The following is a 15152-nucleotide window of genomic DNA, read 5'->3' on the forward strand; positions in this document are numbered from 1 at the left end:
TTTAATAACTGTTTGCAGCAGACACGCATGGGAGGATTACCATCGGTCTGCCAGGAAACAATTTAGTGCCCCTTTGTCTGCAGCTGCAAAATATATCAGAGAGAGATACAAAACTACCCAAATGAGATGGGAAAGAATCAAAATAAGAGAAAAGCCATACAGTAGCATTATAAAGAGATGCAAACAACTACAAACAGACTGTAAAGCAATGCAAAGAAAGCATAATGAGACACAAAATGATAGACAATAAACAAAAAGAAGCAACCACAGAGAGTTATTCTTGTAGGAGAGTCGGGCGCCTTTTTCCATCAACACAGACAGACCAACACAAGGAAAAACATATTATTATTCATAAATATAGTGGCCCTTACAAATGTGTTTATTCAAAACAGAACCGTGGACGTAGTTCCCCAAAAGTCAGTATCATATTTCTACAATAATTTCCATTAAGTGCCATTTTGACCTGGATAATGAAGGACAGATACCTGCTCACACACATCTGAGCCCAAATGGAAATATTAGAGCCATAACAGGCCTCGCATCTGCTGAATATATTCTTCTGTTTTTGATTTCTCCCCTCTGAGTTCAGAAGATTCATCAGTGTCCTGCTGCTGGCGGCGCAGGATGTCCATGGCGATTCGCAGGCTGGCAGCCTGTCCGCCAGCCAGGTTTATAGCATGAGGTCCAACCTGTGCAGGACAAAAAACAGAAAGAAAAGGGAGTTGTAGTCTGTCATATAATTGCACAGATCATTGCTTTGATATGTTTTTGCACTCTAAAACACTACAAGACCTACCTGGAGAGCGGTGTACTGCCCCATCAAGTAGAGCGGACACCCTTCTGTCCACTGTAAGCTTTCTGATATGCACGGCCATCCATCTATCACCTTCACGTAAAATTAGTCCGTCATTATCCAGGTTACGTCATAAAAACACATTACTTGAGTTAGTTTGAGAAAATAAAAATAATACCCACCTGAATTGGGAATTCTTTCAACACCTCAGAAAGCAACGGGTCCTGTTTGACATCCAGCTTGCAGCCGGTAGCGAGCCAAATCACATCTCCAGTCCAGTGAGCCCCGGTGCTGAGAGAGAGGCTCCAGGCCTGGTTCCTGTAGCACCAGCTGGCTTCATCTACCTACACAGTTGCATGAGATTCAGGTTAAGTCTCCTCACTCCTCACTTCACATTACTATATTATGGAGCTTTTCAAACATGGCTTTCAGACATAAGCGAAATAATGTTTTGGACTTTTATGGCACAGAATAGAGACCAGAGTTAAATTAGAAAGAGGCTTGTGTTACCTCACTCCTTCCCACGTGACCTGAGCCTCACCTTAATGTGGCTTATCTCACCTTACCACACCTACTATTTCTTCCCTACTCTAGGCCTCCTTCCCCATTTTGCTTCACCCGACTTCACTTTCTTGTGTCTTGCTCGGTGTTGGAGGAAGTGTTCAGATTAAGTACATCCACTAATGTCAAATGCACTTCAGTAGGGTTTTATTTTTGTAGTTGGTTGAGGTGGTGCCAAAAACATTTAGCGTGAGACTGCACCTATTATTTTATAGTATGGATTAAACTTCTAATTATTGGAAAACTGTAAATACAGACATTTTTGCTTAAGACTTATACAAACAAGAATTTTTCTATTAATCATGCTGTTTCCTTTTATACACACAGTTGCTTAGTTTAAACCAAATAGCTGTTCATATGTATTTTATGCAAAATGTGCGTAATAAGATAAGATAAGATAAGATAAAATAAGAAAAACCTTTATTTGTCCCACAATGGGGAAATTGCAGTTTGCAACAGCATGCAGAAATGACAGAGATAGAATAAATAATAGATATATTGCACATATTAGGAGTGCTCGTTGTGGAGCCTAACAGCAGCAGGAAGGAAAGACCTTCTGTATCTTTCCTTCACACATCGAGGGTGAAGCAGTCTGTCACTGAAGCTGCTCCTCAGTCCTGTCAGGCTGGCATAACATTATGACTACTGACAGATGTAAATAACATTGACCATCTTGCAGAGGTGGCAAAAGTATTCACTCTCTGTACTTAAGTAAAAGTACAGATACTTGTGTAAAATAATACTCTGGCAAAAGTAAAAGTACTGATTCAACTCCTTTACTCAAGTAAAAGTAAGAAAGTACAAAATTATTCAGTCTAGATTATTCTGCACTGACCAGAGGTCCTGCATGAGCATCTAGATCATTTTTAATAATAAATTAAGGGTTATTTGGTTGTTGTTGTTTTTAAACCGAGAGCTAGCTAGCGTTAGCTGTAAACGATGTGTTCCCATAGCATTGCTAACGTTGTGAACTGGCTGCCAGAAAATGCTCAAAAAACTAATGATAGGAACAGAAACCACGCCATAACTGAATTAGTTTTTGTTTTTTTCAAAAGGTAATGATAGCAACAGAAACCACGCCATAACTCAATTAGGGTTTTGGTTTTTTTTAGATTAGACCAGTACTTCTCAAATAGTAGGATCGGGGGAGGGGGGGGCGTGAGCGGCAGCGGGGATTTTCAGTGTCTTTAATGATGCTTGAACGATAAACAAGCCTCCAGCCCGCCTGTTAAACCCAGTAGAAGAACTACACAGGAACACCGGTGTATTGAACCAGTGTATACAGTCAATGTATAGAACTGATGGAGGGTACTGGAGGGTGTTTTCCTTTATAAATGTAGCAGGCATGTGCATAAATCGCGTTTTTGCGAAATATGACGCGATTGGTCTAATTCTAGGCTCAGTTTTCGTCAGTCCCCTGTGAATTTCCATCGATTGATAACAGGCACCTTCAGCATCAGCATCAGGTCAACAGGTATCACCAACAGGCCGGTCATTTTGTGAGCGCAGTCCATCATCGACTTTCCCTCTCTAGTCCGATGCTCTAGTCATGTCCGATCATGTCACGTCTTTTACGTCATGTCATCCGTAGAGGTTAAAAAATAATAAGAAAAATAAATACTCAAGTAAAGTACAGATACCTGAAAAATCTACTTAAGTACAGTAACTAAGTATTTGTACTTCGTTACTTCCCACCTCTGCCATCTTGTGACAATTCAGTGTTCTGCTGGGAAACTTTTGGACCTGGGATTCAAGTGGGCGTTACTTAGATATGTAGCACCCACCTAGACCAGACCAGACCAAACACCCCCACCCCATAGCAATGACACTCCTTGATGGCAGCAGCCATCCCCAGCAGCATGCAGCCTGACACAGGCACACACACAAAAATGGTTTAGGAACAACTAAAAAAACAACATGAAGAACAGCACAAGGTGTTGACCTGGCCTCTAAATTCACTAGATCCCAAACTGATCAAGTATCTGTGAGATGATCCACAGAAGCCCCTCCCCTCAACCCATAGGACCCAAAGGCCCCCCACTAACAACATTTTGTTGCCAGACACCACAGGACACCCTCAGAAGGCCCATGTCCATTCTCTGATGACTCACAACTGTTTTGGAGGCACAAGGGAGACCTACACAATATTAGGAAGGTGGTCATAATGTTATGCCTGATCAGTGTGAATACAATGGATTAAAAAGTGAAAGATTTCCCTCTGAGATGCAGAGCAGTGGAAGTAGAACAGAGCCGTAAAAGTATTTAGTTACAATCCACCACCGCTCACTTTCACATTACGTCAACCCATCTGATCTGTTTATCTGTTCTCTGGTATCAGCTCACCTCACTTCACACCTTATTATTCTGACTGGCTCCCACCCGATATAATTTGATACAAATGACCTCATTAGATCTTGTCTCATTTCATTCTTCCCTCACACCTCACCCTGTGTAGTCTCACCCACAACCTTCTACTCTGCACAGCGCACATGCATCACTACCTGACAGTATGTCTTCACATCCACCTGTCCCGTCTGGATGAACGGCTGCAGGTGGACGTACGCCTCTGGTGTGACGGCGCCTCCTTTCCTCGCCTGGCGGATCATGGCCAGCCGTTTGTGGAGACTCCGCTCGTTGTAGAACTGTCGTAGGTACGCCTGGCCGTCCATCTTGATGCCGTGCTCCACGTGGGAGTAACGGCCCACCAGGCTCTCCACGTCGCCCACGTCGAATTGTTTCAGCTGCAGAGGAAACCGTGAAAGCTAAAGTGTTTGGAGGAGGCGGACAGGTGTAGATACTGTATTTGGATGATGTTGTTTTGGACCTGGAGGTGCTTCCTCATCACCCACGTCACATGGCTGGCACCTTGCTGCAGGGCAATTGAGACGACGTGAGCACTGGTCAGACCTCCACCAACTACCATCACTCTGTGCCCTGTCTCACACACTACACACAGTCATAGACACACACAGGTATACAGTACTTGTGAAGTGGAAGAGAAGGGGTGAGGACGGGTGTCAAATAGCCACTGATGTCTGCAGAAGCACTGGTAAATGTGCGAGGAAAAACATATGTTAGCATTAGCACAGTGGCGTTAAATGTCACCATCAATGCATTTAGCTTTTTCACTGTCCTCTCAGATACTTGCTAAAATGTTTTCCTGCAAGGCTTTTCTGTATTACAGTGTTTTATTAATCAGAAAAAAATCTCACTTACCTTGAGTGGGAAAAGCCTCTTTCTGTGTCTGACCGTTTGTTTCTCTAAGTTTTTGCTTGGAGTTCGACAGATGGTGCATGAGATGAACCGTGTGTTGCAAGCGCTCCTCTGGGTAGCTCTCTCCGATGCTCTTCACCCATGAAGGGATGTTTGCCATCTGGGCACGGGTCGGACCCGTTGCCACAACAACCCGGCGGGCTTTTAAGATGTCCCCTTCTTGAAGTTGCACTTGAAAGTATTTCACTCTGCTCCTTGTCCCGTTTCCATTCTTTTCAGTCACGTCGTTCGCCTCAGCCTCCGTTTCCTGACCTTCTATCCATCCATCCTCCACCTCCTCCCTCTGCTCCGTCACAGGGGTGATGTGCTCCACTGTTCCCTTCACCAGCACTTTGTCCAACTTGTATCTCTCCACCTGCATGTTCAGATCCATCAACTCAGACAACGCGGAAAACAACAGCGCTCAGATTTTGCTGAGCTCATTGTGCACATGCCGCTTAAACGATAGTGTTGATATCATTCCACATCTTTCTCGGTGTCAACATGTCCCGTGAAGACCGAAACCAACCAACCAACCGTCTGTCTTTCAAAACTTCACTTGCTCCGTCTGTGGTAGCTGGTGTTGCAGCAGTTTGTCACCGAACATTAGTCAATCAGGGGTAAAAAAGTGAACTGGTTGGAGGCTTATGTCGGAATAATCTAAATCTGCAATGTTCTCCTTAATCAAAAAGCAAGCCATGCAGTGCAACGGTGTGATTTGTGAGGAAACGATGCGGCACAGAGAGTTGAGCTGCACCAGTTAGTAAAGTATATCTGAATAAAAGGAAAATACAGCGTTGTACTTTAGTGCCAGTGCCAAATTTGAAACGTTCAGATTTTGGTGGCGGTGGCACGGTGGTGTAGTAGTTAGCACTGACACATCACAGCAAGTAGGCTGCAGGTGTGAACCCACCGGTCTGCTGGTGAAAGGAAAGCCCCGGCCTGCATGTTGTCCCTGCAAGTAAGTAACTTCCAACAAGCCAAATTTAAGTAAAACACAAGTTATTTGCATGCTTTGGGGAGCTCGTTTTATTTGTTAAGCAACCACTGTTATTAAATTAAGTTATGGCACTGTTAGTGTACCACTGCAGGACACACACACAGACGACCAGTCCGACCTGCTCTTTAAAGAAATCCACGCTTAGTCTGGTTCCCGGCAGACTGAAGGACAAACTCTTCTTTAGCGTCGAGGTGACATTTAGCCGTTTCCTTTCCTTCTTGCCGAGCCGCATGTCGTTGAAGAATGCATTTTCATCCAGGATATAAACCTGGTCTGGAAGACTGTGAAGCTCCGCTGAACGCTCGTGCTTTAAAACAAACTCCTGAAGCGCGTTCTGTGAAGGAAAATATTCACACGTGCTCTTAATCCACACCCTAAAAGCACCTTTTGTCATTTTTGCTCCAGGTCGAAACTGGTTGTGTTTGGACCTTATTGAGAGGGTCGGTGTGCACCAGCGTGTGAGAGCGGAGGTGAGGGATGTTCAGAGCTGTGAACTGGCTCTCCCACAGAGCGGTCCACTCTCCATAGGCATCCACCACTCTGAGGCTCAGCGGGCTGCAAACAGGCCTCTCTGAAATGTTTGAGTTTGCCAGTTGCTCCTCCAGCGTCTGGCCTGCGGAGACTAATGAGAAACCACATGTGATCTGAAGTATTTTCGATTATCAGGAGCATGTAAAAGCAACATGTAGTGACGCTGACGACACAGCATTTACTTATTTAGCATTTTATGTTGTTGAGAAACTGACTGGTCCCAGACCTCTGACATTTGTCCAGTGATTCAAATAGAAACCTCGACTCCTGCCAGCAAGATACTCCCACAATATTTGGAGAACAATGTTGATTAATAGAAATGATGACCATAGTCCAGAATATCAGCTTAAAAAATCTTTAAAATCTCATTATTTGAGACTCTAAAAATATGTTTTGTGTCCGTGTGGTGATTTTAGTTATGACTTAATTTGTCTTAAGTAACACACAGATGTCACAAAATAAAGTTCATTTCACATGAATCAAAGAGAAGCAGAAAAATATTCACATTTCTGCTCAAAAATGACTAAAACGATTGACTGATCCTTCAAAACAGACTTACAGCAGTGTACTTTAGTGATCATATTTAAGGTGAGGCCATGCATTGTGTACCAGCTCCAGGCCTCCTTTTCTTCTTGCCACAGCAGCGCTTGTTGCTGGATGCTTCTGGGTTTGGCTGAGACCTCGGAGGGTCCGAGCAGGAGGGCAAGCGGGGTGAGTCATGACCTTGGTCTGAGTTTGGGTTGGGGCTGGATAGCAAGCTGGCCAGGGTCAGGGCGTGAGGGCCACCCCCTACTATCAACACATCCAGTATCACCATCTGAAACAAACCAAATGACATCAAACACACAGAGAGACAACGCGCTGAGATCACACAGTTCCTTTTACTGTTGAACAACAGGGTCAGGAAGTAAGTTGTACTTTCATAGCTTGTTTTTAACCCAGAGTTAGTTCCTTAAATTGCGGCATATCACTCTCACTCGATGGTGGTTTATTTTGAAAGATCAGAGGAAATTCTGTTGAAATATCCTCTAATCTGACAAAATGAAAGTTAAGTTTACTGGTATTTATTTATTTCAACTAATCTAGCATGCTGAGCAAACACTTTTCATTTTAATGTGCTTAAATTCATCGTTTTACTTTTACTTACATAAAATTTACCTTACTATAAACACACGGCAAAAGTTTTTGGTTCCCATTTCTCTGGAAAAGCAGGTTTCCATTTCAATCAACAAAATGTGGCAAAACAGTTTATCAGATAATTCTGCTGCTGTATTAGTTCGTGCACTACCTACGTTTGTTGTCCAGTTCTCACTAGGATTTAATCATCAAAAGCTACAGCGTTGAAAACCTTTTTCTCAGCAGCGAGACACACACGATCATGCAGAATCTCCCATGTCCGCATGTTCAGTGTGCATCACAGTACCTGTTTGGGTTTAAACGGTCAGCTTATGGCAGCTTCTGAGGTCGTAGAAACGTGGTCCGTGTCTCAGCTCCGGCACACCGTGTGCCGTGTGCCTCGCAGTGTAACTCAATCCTCTTGAGCTTCTACAGATTTAGCTGGACAGCACTGGCTCATTGGGGAAGCTGGAAATAGCTACAGTGTGTGTGTGTACAAATTTAGTAACTCATCTAACCCTAACCGTAACCCCAAACAAGTATTACGGCAGCAGGTGAAGACAGCAACAGTAACAAAAGTTCAAACTGCCTAAACAGCTGTTGTCAAATGTTAGACATGAGTTTGAGTCAGTTAAAGGAATAGAAAACATGCTTCTTACTCCTCTGCTTTCATACTGAGAGCTAAACAAGTAGATCAATATAGCTGTTTGTTCAGTCACTTTGAAACAATGACCAGGAAACAGTCAGCCTAACTTCTCACCTGGCTGCTGAGCTCAAATTGTATTTCCCGCTATTCTCTTTTTGTAGGCATCAGCAAGATAATACGATTAATGAGCTTTACATACATTCTTTCATTCATCTTCTGTAAGTGTTTGTCCTGTGAAGGGTCACGGGGGGATGGAGCCTACCCCAGCTGTCATTGGGCGAGAGGCCAGGGAACACCCTGGACAGGTGTCCAGTCTGTCACAGGGCTAACACAGAAAGACAGATGACAATTCACACCTACGGCCAATTTAGAATCACCAATTAACCTAACAAGCATGTCTTTGGACGGTGGGAGGAAGCCGGAGTATCTGGAGAGAACTCACGCAGACACAGGGAGAACATGCAAACTCCACACAGAAAGGCCCCAGTTGGCCGGTACCATTCAAATAAAAGAAAATGCTAATTATTGGCAATTTTGGCAACAGATCCATTTGTAACATCACAAGAAGTAAAGGAACAAGAAGGAGCGACCGCAGTGAGCTGTTAGATGAGGACCTGCAGGCAACAGGAGGCTCACCTCCAACTTTTAAGCAAACTCATTTCACTGTGTCCTGATGTTCATAGACTCATGACGTGTGCAGCAACGTGTGAAGACTTGGTGGTGCCAAATCTTCCAGGGTTGACGTGGTTGACATTACCACTTTAAGCAAACTGTAGGTGTCCTGGCTGTGGCTACTTACCTGTTATGCATTGTTGTGAAGGTAGTAGCGTGAGTACAAGGAGGTGACTTTGCAAACGGGATCTCAAACTGTGCATCAATTTTACCATGCACAAGAAAAGAAAAGAAAAATCTTTAAATAAACATATAGTAACTGTCTAAACGACAACCCGGCAGAGCACCTGCAGTGTGCCAAAATGTTCTCATCACAAGCACTACGCAATTTTCACTTTGTTATATATATATATATTTAGCGCTTAAGGAAAAAACGCAACTGATTTCAGCCTGAAACAAAGTGATGACAAAATTAGAGTTTGTGAAAACGGCGTCATCACTGCTGCTTCTGGTTGGGTAGTTAATTATAGACCAAGACAAAGTTAAACTGATGTTTTCTCTCCGTTGTAGAGAAGTTGTGTTGTCCCAGCACTCTAGTTCCCATGTTCACGTACTGTAAAAGAGATCACTGATGTAATTATTTAGCAATTTAACACTGATTCCACTATTGCTAGTGCAATTGTTATTGTCTAAAATTGAGGAAGTGAGCATCCATTAAAATGAGACAAAGGTGTTACATAGGTACGATCACTATATGTAACACCACTTGTCTGGGAACTGCTATTGTCAAACTCTGACCTCCCCCAGTTTACTGTTTCACTTATTTCTGCTCAAGTTCTGTTTTTTTTTTTTTAGTTTTTTTTTTTTTTTTTGAACAAAATTATACACCCCTTTCATTTAAGATTTACTAATGTTCACTCACTTCCGCTTTTCACATTTCCCCATCTATGCCTGTATCAGCGGGTCCACTTATTCCTACTTCCTCTTACTGTTCCTGTAAAGCAGAAGCTCAAACACTAAGCGCTTTAAAAGGTTGCTGTCTCCGCTGGAGTTCATTGTCTGGCGCGGCGAGAAAGCGGCTACTACACCATCAACATGGACACAGGCGTACGTAACAAAAAAAAAAAAAAAAAACACTACCCAGCGTACATGCCACAACATTTCATGTGATTCTTGGTTTATGTTCTTTGATTGTTTTATTTCTTGATTGCAGAGCTCTCTGGCTAAAGGAGGAGTGATGATTGTACACAACGTCCATGAAGGAAGGCATCACTACGAAGTGGGAAATGTGGTGAAGTACAAAAAACAGAGAGGAGAAAAGATGTTTGTCAGGTATCTGCTCAGCTTCTTTTGCTTTACAGCCATATTACAGCCATACTACAGCATTACAGCAATATGATTGAACACAGATCAGGGCTGGATCACTCCAGTTTAAAGAGGCTCTTTCAGTCCGTCAGTATTTTCCGTAACATTACTGGCTAACCCTTTGTAGTTACTTTAATCTGGGTTTCTTGTTTCTTGTTTTTTTGTATGCATGCATAAAATTTTGATATGTAACATTGACGAATGAAAACTGTCAAATAAACCAACGACAAAGTCAGTTTTAAATATTAAACTAATCACAGTAAATAGATTTTTTTAGCCAGATGCTCCACAGCTCCTTTTACTCTTACTATTACGGCATTTATTTAAAATCTTTTCATGCCTAAAAGCTGTCAGTAAAGTCCTCTGTTTTCTGTTTTGTTTTTTTTTTGTTTTTTTTCGCAGGAAAGGAGACAAGCTGATGCACATAAACAACATCGACCTGCAGGACATGATGCCCGAGGAGCTGGCACAAACCTTGGCTAAGGGTAACGCGATGCTGGTGAGTTCATGTGCTTCCACGGTGTTGCGCGCTTAACGTTTCTGCTTCAGGATCTCCCTTCCTTTCAGTCTGTGGCGCCAAAAAAACGTCAACACATCTCCAACTCATTGTAGGGGGGAAAAAAAAGACTCAAAATAGTTGTGCTTCCAGCCCGTTAGTTAGGAAAAAGACATAATTTTCGAAGCAGCTGCAGTGGATTCCTCACGAAATCAATCCATTTTTAATGTTAATTTATGTTACTTTATTCGCTGGGAACATAAATTTATGAAGTTTCTTTGCAATCACACTGAGAGTGAGTCAAGTGTTCCATATATAATAATAATGGCAATAATAATTTATATTTGTGGGGCAGTCACCAGTCTTTTTTTGTGTATATTTATGTATTTTAGCATCCTGTGACAAACGTAGGTTGTTGAGCTGGTTGTTAAACTGCTCATACAAGACTGTATAAGTTTGATCTTGCACTATTTCATTTAATTTTTTAGTGTGAATTGTTTTTTATTCATTATTCAGACCGTGCACAAGGCAGGCAAGTTGAAGGACCACACCAAGCATCTGCCCCCGGGTGAGGACACTATGCAACCCGTCTCCAGGGAATCCACGACGCTGACTTTTTGCTGGGAAATGAAAAGGGAGGAAGAACTGGAGGAGAATGAGGTCGAGCCGGAAAAGAATGAGACGGAGGGCGGAGAAGGCGATGTGTGTGAGGTTACGAATGAGGAGAACGACGAGGGGAGCGACCTTCTTGTCGTCCAGATGACGAAAACCAGCATCGCCGTGGTGAGTGGCAGGGGCTGCGACCACACCATCCACTGTCAGGGCTGCCACACCACGGGATGCACCTTAAACGAAATTGTCATGGTGGCAGAATCCAGCACGGTGACGCTCGGTGAGTCAATGTTGGCCTCGGTGTCCGGCCTTCACCTCCATTTCTTGTCAGGTTCTCTCATCCTTTCTGCAGCTTTGTACAAGTTTTGCTTTTAAAATATCTAGACAATATGAATTATACAAGGAGCAGAGACTGAGGAGTCTGTCAGACTAATTATATCCTTCAAAATCATACTTAATGTCCTCAAAGTGTCAAAAGTAAAAGTTTACAGTTTGGTAACTATTTAGTTGTGGTGCAGAAATCTAATCTGAGGACATTTACACATGGACAAGTATTGTGGTTGATGTTTTTGAATATTTAAACATCATATCCTGGTTTCTGATGACTCTGATGAAGGGGGCTTTGACTCATATTAACCTGTTAGACAAAGTAAAGATGCAAATGATGTAACGACGACCAATAGAATTGCTGAAATCGAGGAAAAGTTAAACAGTCTGACATTTGTGGCGCAAGCTATTTGCGGTCAGTTAATGGGGAACCTAAGTCAACCAGGGTTTCAACTGTTAAAATAACCCCATAAGCTGATGTGTTTGGAAATCAAGACACTCCCTCAAACAGGTTTATCACGCCCAAATCACTGGGATCAAATTGCATTATTATTATTTTTTAGCAATCTGGAATTTTTTTAGGGTTAGTTTCCTGTTTCCTAAACAATCTAGTAAAGGGCAGCTCGCAGACCAAAGTTAGGAAGTGGTTTCCCTGCAGACCATGAACTACTGATCACATACAGCTGACCGTGGAATAAACTCACCATCACCTCATGGTCTTTTTTTTGCTTACTAATACATGAACTGCATCCTCGCTGATTGTTCACTTTCAGTTCCGCGTGGCGGCAGCAGCTTAAGACAGCAGAAGTTGTCAAACGTTTTAATCGAACACGTGGCCTCGCGCCGTTATCTCAGAGGAATCTGTTCCGAGAAGACTCTCTTCACCTCACCAAACCCAGGTGTGTCACTCAGAGCAGCATCAACTTGCGACACGACGAAACACCTGAATGATGAGTTTTAAACTTAAGATGTTCTCATTATCGCGTTTAAGTCACTGATTTATTATGTGTCATCTGCCGCTGTTTTTTCGTTTAGAGAGGATCACCATCTACTACTACAAGTCAAACGATATGGAGAGGGACAAGGGAATGCCAGTGGTCCTAAACATCACTGACTCCAACTGCTTCCTCCACTGCTGCAGGGAGGGAGACAGGGTTTTCCTGCAAATGGAGGTAACAACACTACGACTAATGCATTCCTGCATTTTATTTTTACATCCTCATGAACAGCGTGTTGCTGCGTGCAACAAAACAAGGCAGAGCAACCCGGCTTCAAAAGTCCAGAAGTAAGAGGGCCAGCTTAGCATCTTTCATGCAGCCTTTTATGTCATTAAACTACATTTAGTCTTTTTCTCTTTCATGATGTCTGCACTGAGAATACTGAGCTAGTTTATTCTTAGACCTACCTCAGTCAAACACACATAGTTTGTGCAGAAATTAGCTATATCTCACTGGAGATCAATCAGACATGGTACCAGGTATTCAAGATGCGCAGTGCTAATCAAAGAGGTAGCTTTCCGGCTGTTGCAAGGTGTACCATCTAAATATTCTCAATTAATGAAGCTCATTCATTCATTCGTTTTCTTTGGACGTTGGGAGGAAGCCGGAGAGAACCCACACACACAGGGAGAACATGCAAACTCAACACAGAAAGGCCCCAGTCAGCCGATGGATTCAAACCCAGAACCTTCTTGATGCCCATTCTCATCAGCGCTAACCACCACGCAACTGGGCTGCCTGTTTGGTGGCGCTATTACAGATGCAACAAAAACATATCTCTACTTTGAGGAGACGGCCAATGGCAACAACTAACACAGTTCATTGACACGTGACTAAACATATTCCCTAAATATTTACCACAAGGAAACACCTACTAATTTTATTACGCTTCTCACAGCAGCATGGTTGAGGGTATCATCCTTCCAAAAAGCTAGATCTATCCATACTCTAGCAATATTATGAGGGCTACTGATGCAACCCAGAGCCTGGATCGTCCACTAGTGACCAACGTTCAGCTACAAGTTTCATCAGTTCATCATCATCAGTTAACTGACTAACATGACTTTCATATTTACGAGACAGACGACCCAAACTTGTGTCATTGCAGACGTGCGAAAAGAGGAGGCTGCAGCAGATCTCCAAGAGCGACGAGAGCACCTTCTCCTACGTCTTCTACATGAAGGCTGACCGGACAAAACAGCGGAGGTTTGAGTCAGCGCTGCACCGCGGGTATTTCATCAACATAGTCAACACAGATTCCGTGGGAATCAGAGCCCTGGAGGGACAGACGGACGATCCGTCGTTCCTCTTCATCATCCGAATGTGATTGGCATTTTCTTCAAGCTCTCATATGAATCGCATTTGTGACATAAATGGTTAAGTAAAACATGTTTTTTTTTTTTTTGTATTTTAGCTTGAGCCATCTTACAGAAACCAGTTTTGGCATGTCAAGTTCTGCCATTGCAGAAGTGTGTAGATATGTATCATACATATATTTGTGTGCCACCCTGTTTTTGTACTCATTTGTTACATAAAGTGGTGATCTACTTTTAACCAGTGAAATAATTTGAAATGAATGGGATGTAGCTTTATTTTTAAAAAGCATATTCAAATATTAAGTATAAAAAAATAGTAAAAATTGACATAAACTATAAACAGGAGTCCAATGTATCGATACGAGTATACTGTGTATTGTTAATATCCTTATATACTTTTATCCCTTTTATTATATAATGTCAACAGCTTCCATTTGCATCAGGCCTTTTTAATTTGGTACACATTTATATTTTACAGCTTTGCTAAATTGTGTATTTTGTGTATTGCAGGTGAAAGTGTCAAATACCCACACGCTGTCAGCACCAGCTTTTGTGTTTCATTTCATTATTTTCTTTTTTTATTAAATGCAACAGTTCAGTCATAGACACACGGGCTGCATAAAAGAAGCACTGTCAATGCGTGTCTTTTCATTTCAAAATGTAAATTTCAGGTGTGATATAGAGGAGCAGGTATTAAATAGAATTAAACATGACTAACATCTGGAGTCTTCTAAAAATATATTAAATAACTTTTCTTCTTCTATCCACAACAATAAAACAAAAGGTAGGATGGACAATCTGGAAGGGATATCGGAGAACTGCACCTTCTGAAATAATGTTTCCAGGTTATAAAGCTTGAAACTAATACAATTAAATAATCTCCCAGGTGTGTTATTATTATAATATTCTATTCTAGTAAATATGCTGCACGTGTACTGTGTTTTTGATGAGAAGTGCAATTACACTTGTCCCTGAATGTCTGACTTACATACATATATATATATATAACTTACATTAAAATTTATATTATACAAGATATTATTTCATTTAAGAGTTTCTTTCAACTTCTATAATTATTACAAAAAATATACCTAAATACACTTAATTACACTTAAAAGCATCAAAAATACTCAGAAAACTTAAGTATATGTTAAACTCTATTACTGATTGTACCACATACTGTGTTAAACCAGCACACTCTAAGTATATTTGCATGACAGTTACTTTTTGTTTTCAGGGGGTTTTCTCTATACATTAGCTGCGAGACTCTAAATCACCACCAAGCTGAAACTTTTACACATATTCACAGTTAGTGTGGATGGGAGGCCATGCAGCACCTGTGATCTAATCACAAAAATTAATCCCTAAGCTTCACTTTCTCATTCTCGGTGAGTGACCTTGAGACTGTCGCGCGTCAGCACCGGTCTTCCCTCCGTTTGGGCTCACAATCCGGTCAGTTCGTTCTCACTGTCGTCATAGGATTTGTTAATTTCTCCAATGCTGTCTGTGTCATAGGGGTTATCGACG

At 42.1% G+C, this 15152-nt stretch overlaps 2 protein-coding genes across 3 annotated transcripts; one reads left to right on the forward strand and one right to left on the reverse strand.

Annotated features, from left to right (window-relative positions):
• Positions 1-518: 518 nt before the first annotated feature.
• Positions 519-7953, reverse strand: LOC311486120 (uncharacterized protein; the record flags this gene model as incomplete). Its single annotated transcript, XM_084541882.1, has 9 exons — positions 6733-7953; positions 6035-6250; positions 5725-5940; positions 4571-4982; positions 4179-4300; positions 3856-4095; positions 976-1137; positions 797-886; positions 519-689 (listed from the first exon to the last, which is right to left on the reverse strand). The coding sequence occupies exons 1-9, from the start codon at positions 6973-6975 to the stop codon at positions 519-521; spliced, it is 1872 nt and encodes a 623-aa protein (XP_084398008.1). The 5' UTR covers positions 6976-7953.
• Positions 7954-9574: 1621 nt separating this feature from the next.
• LOC311509648 (uncharacterized protein) lies at positions 9575-14568 on the forward strand. Of its 2 annotated transcripts, XM_084574889.1 has the most exons (8): positions 9575-9618; positions 9725-9843; positions 10279-10375; positions 10889-11264; positions 12085-12210; positions 12347-12483; positions 13418-13685; positions 14136-14568. In XM_084574889.1, the coding sequence occupies exons 1-7, from the start codon at positions 9607-9609 to the stop codon at positions 13634-13636; spliced, it is 1086 nt and encodes a 361-aa protein (XP_084431015.1). In that variant the 5' UTR covers positions 9575-9606; the 3' UTR covers positions 13637-13685; positions 14136-14568. The 2 variants fall into 2 exon arrangements, with proteins under 2 accessions (XP_084431015.1, XP_084431014.1); XM_084574888.1 differs by having other exon boundaries at positions 13418-14568.
• Positions 14569-15152: the final 584 nt, after the last annotated feature.

Source organism: Chelon labrosus, assembly GCF_963514085.1.
Source record: "Chelon labrosus genome assembly, chromosome: 3".
Classification (NCBI taxonomy): Eukaryota; Metazoa; Chordata; class Actinopteri; order Mugiliformes; family Mugilidae; genus Chelon; species Chelon labrosus.

What these genes read in the sequence shown, in the direction of transcription:
- LOC311509648 (XM_084574888.1), top strand. An exon ending in GGAGAAAAGATGTTTGTCAG is followed by an intron (nt 9,844 to 10,278) that starts GTATCTGCTCAG and finishes TTTTTTTCGCAG; the next exon opens with GAAAGGAGACAAGCTGATGC. An exon ending in CTTCACCTCACCAAACCCAG is followed by an intron (nt 12,211 to 12,346) that starts GTGTGTCACTCA and finishes TTTTTCGTTTAG; the next exon opens with AGAGGATCACCATCTACTAC.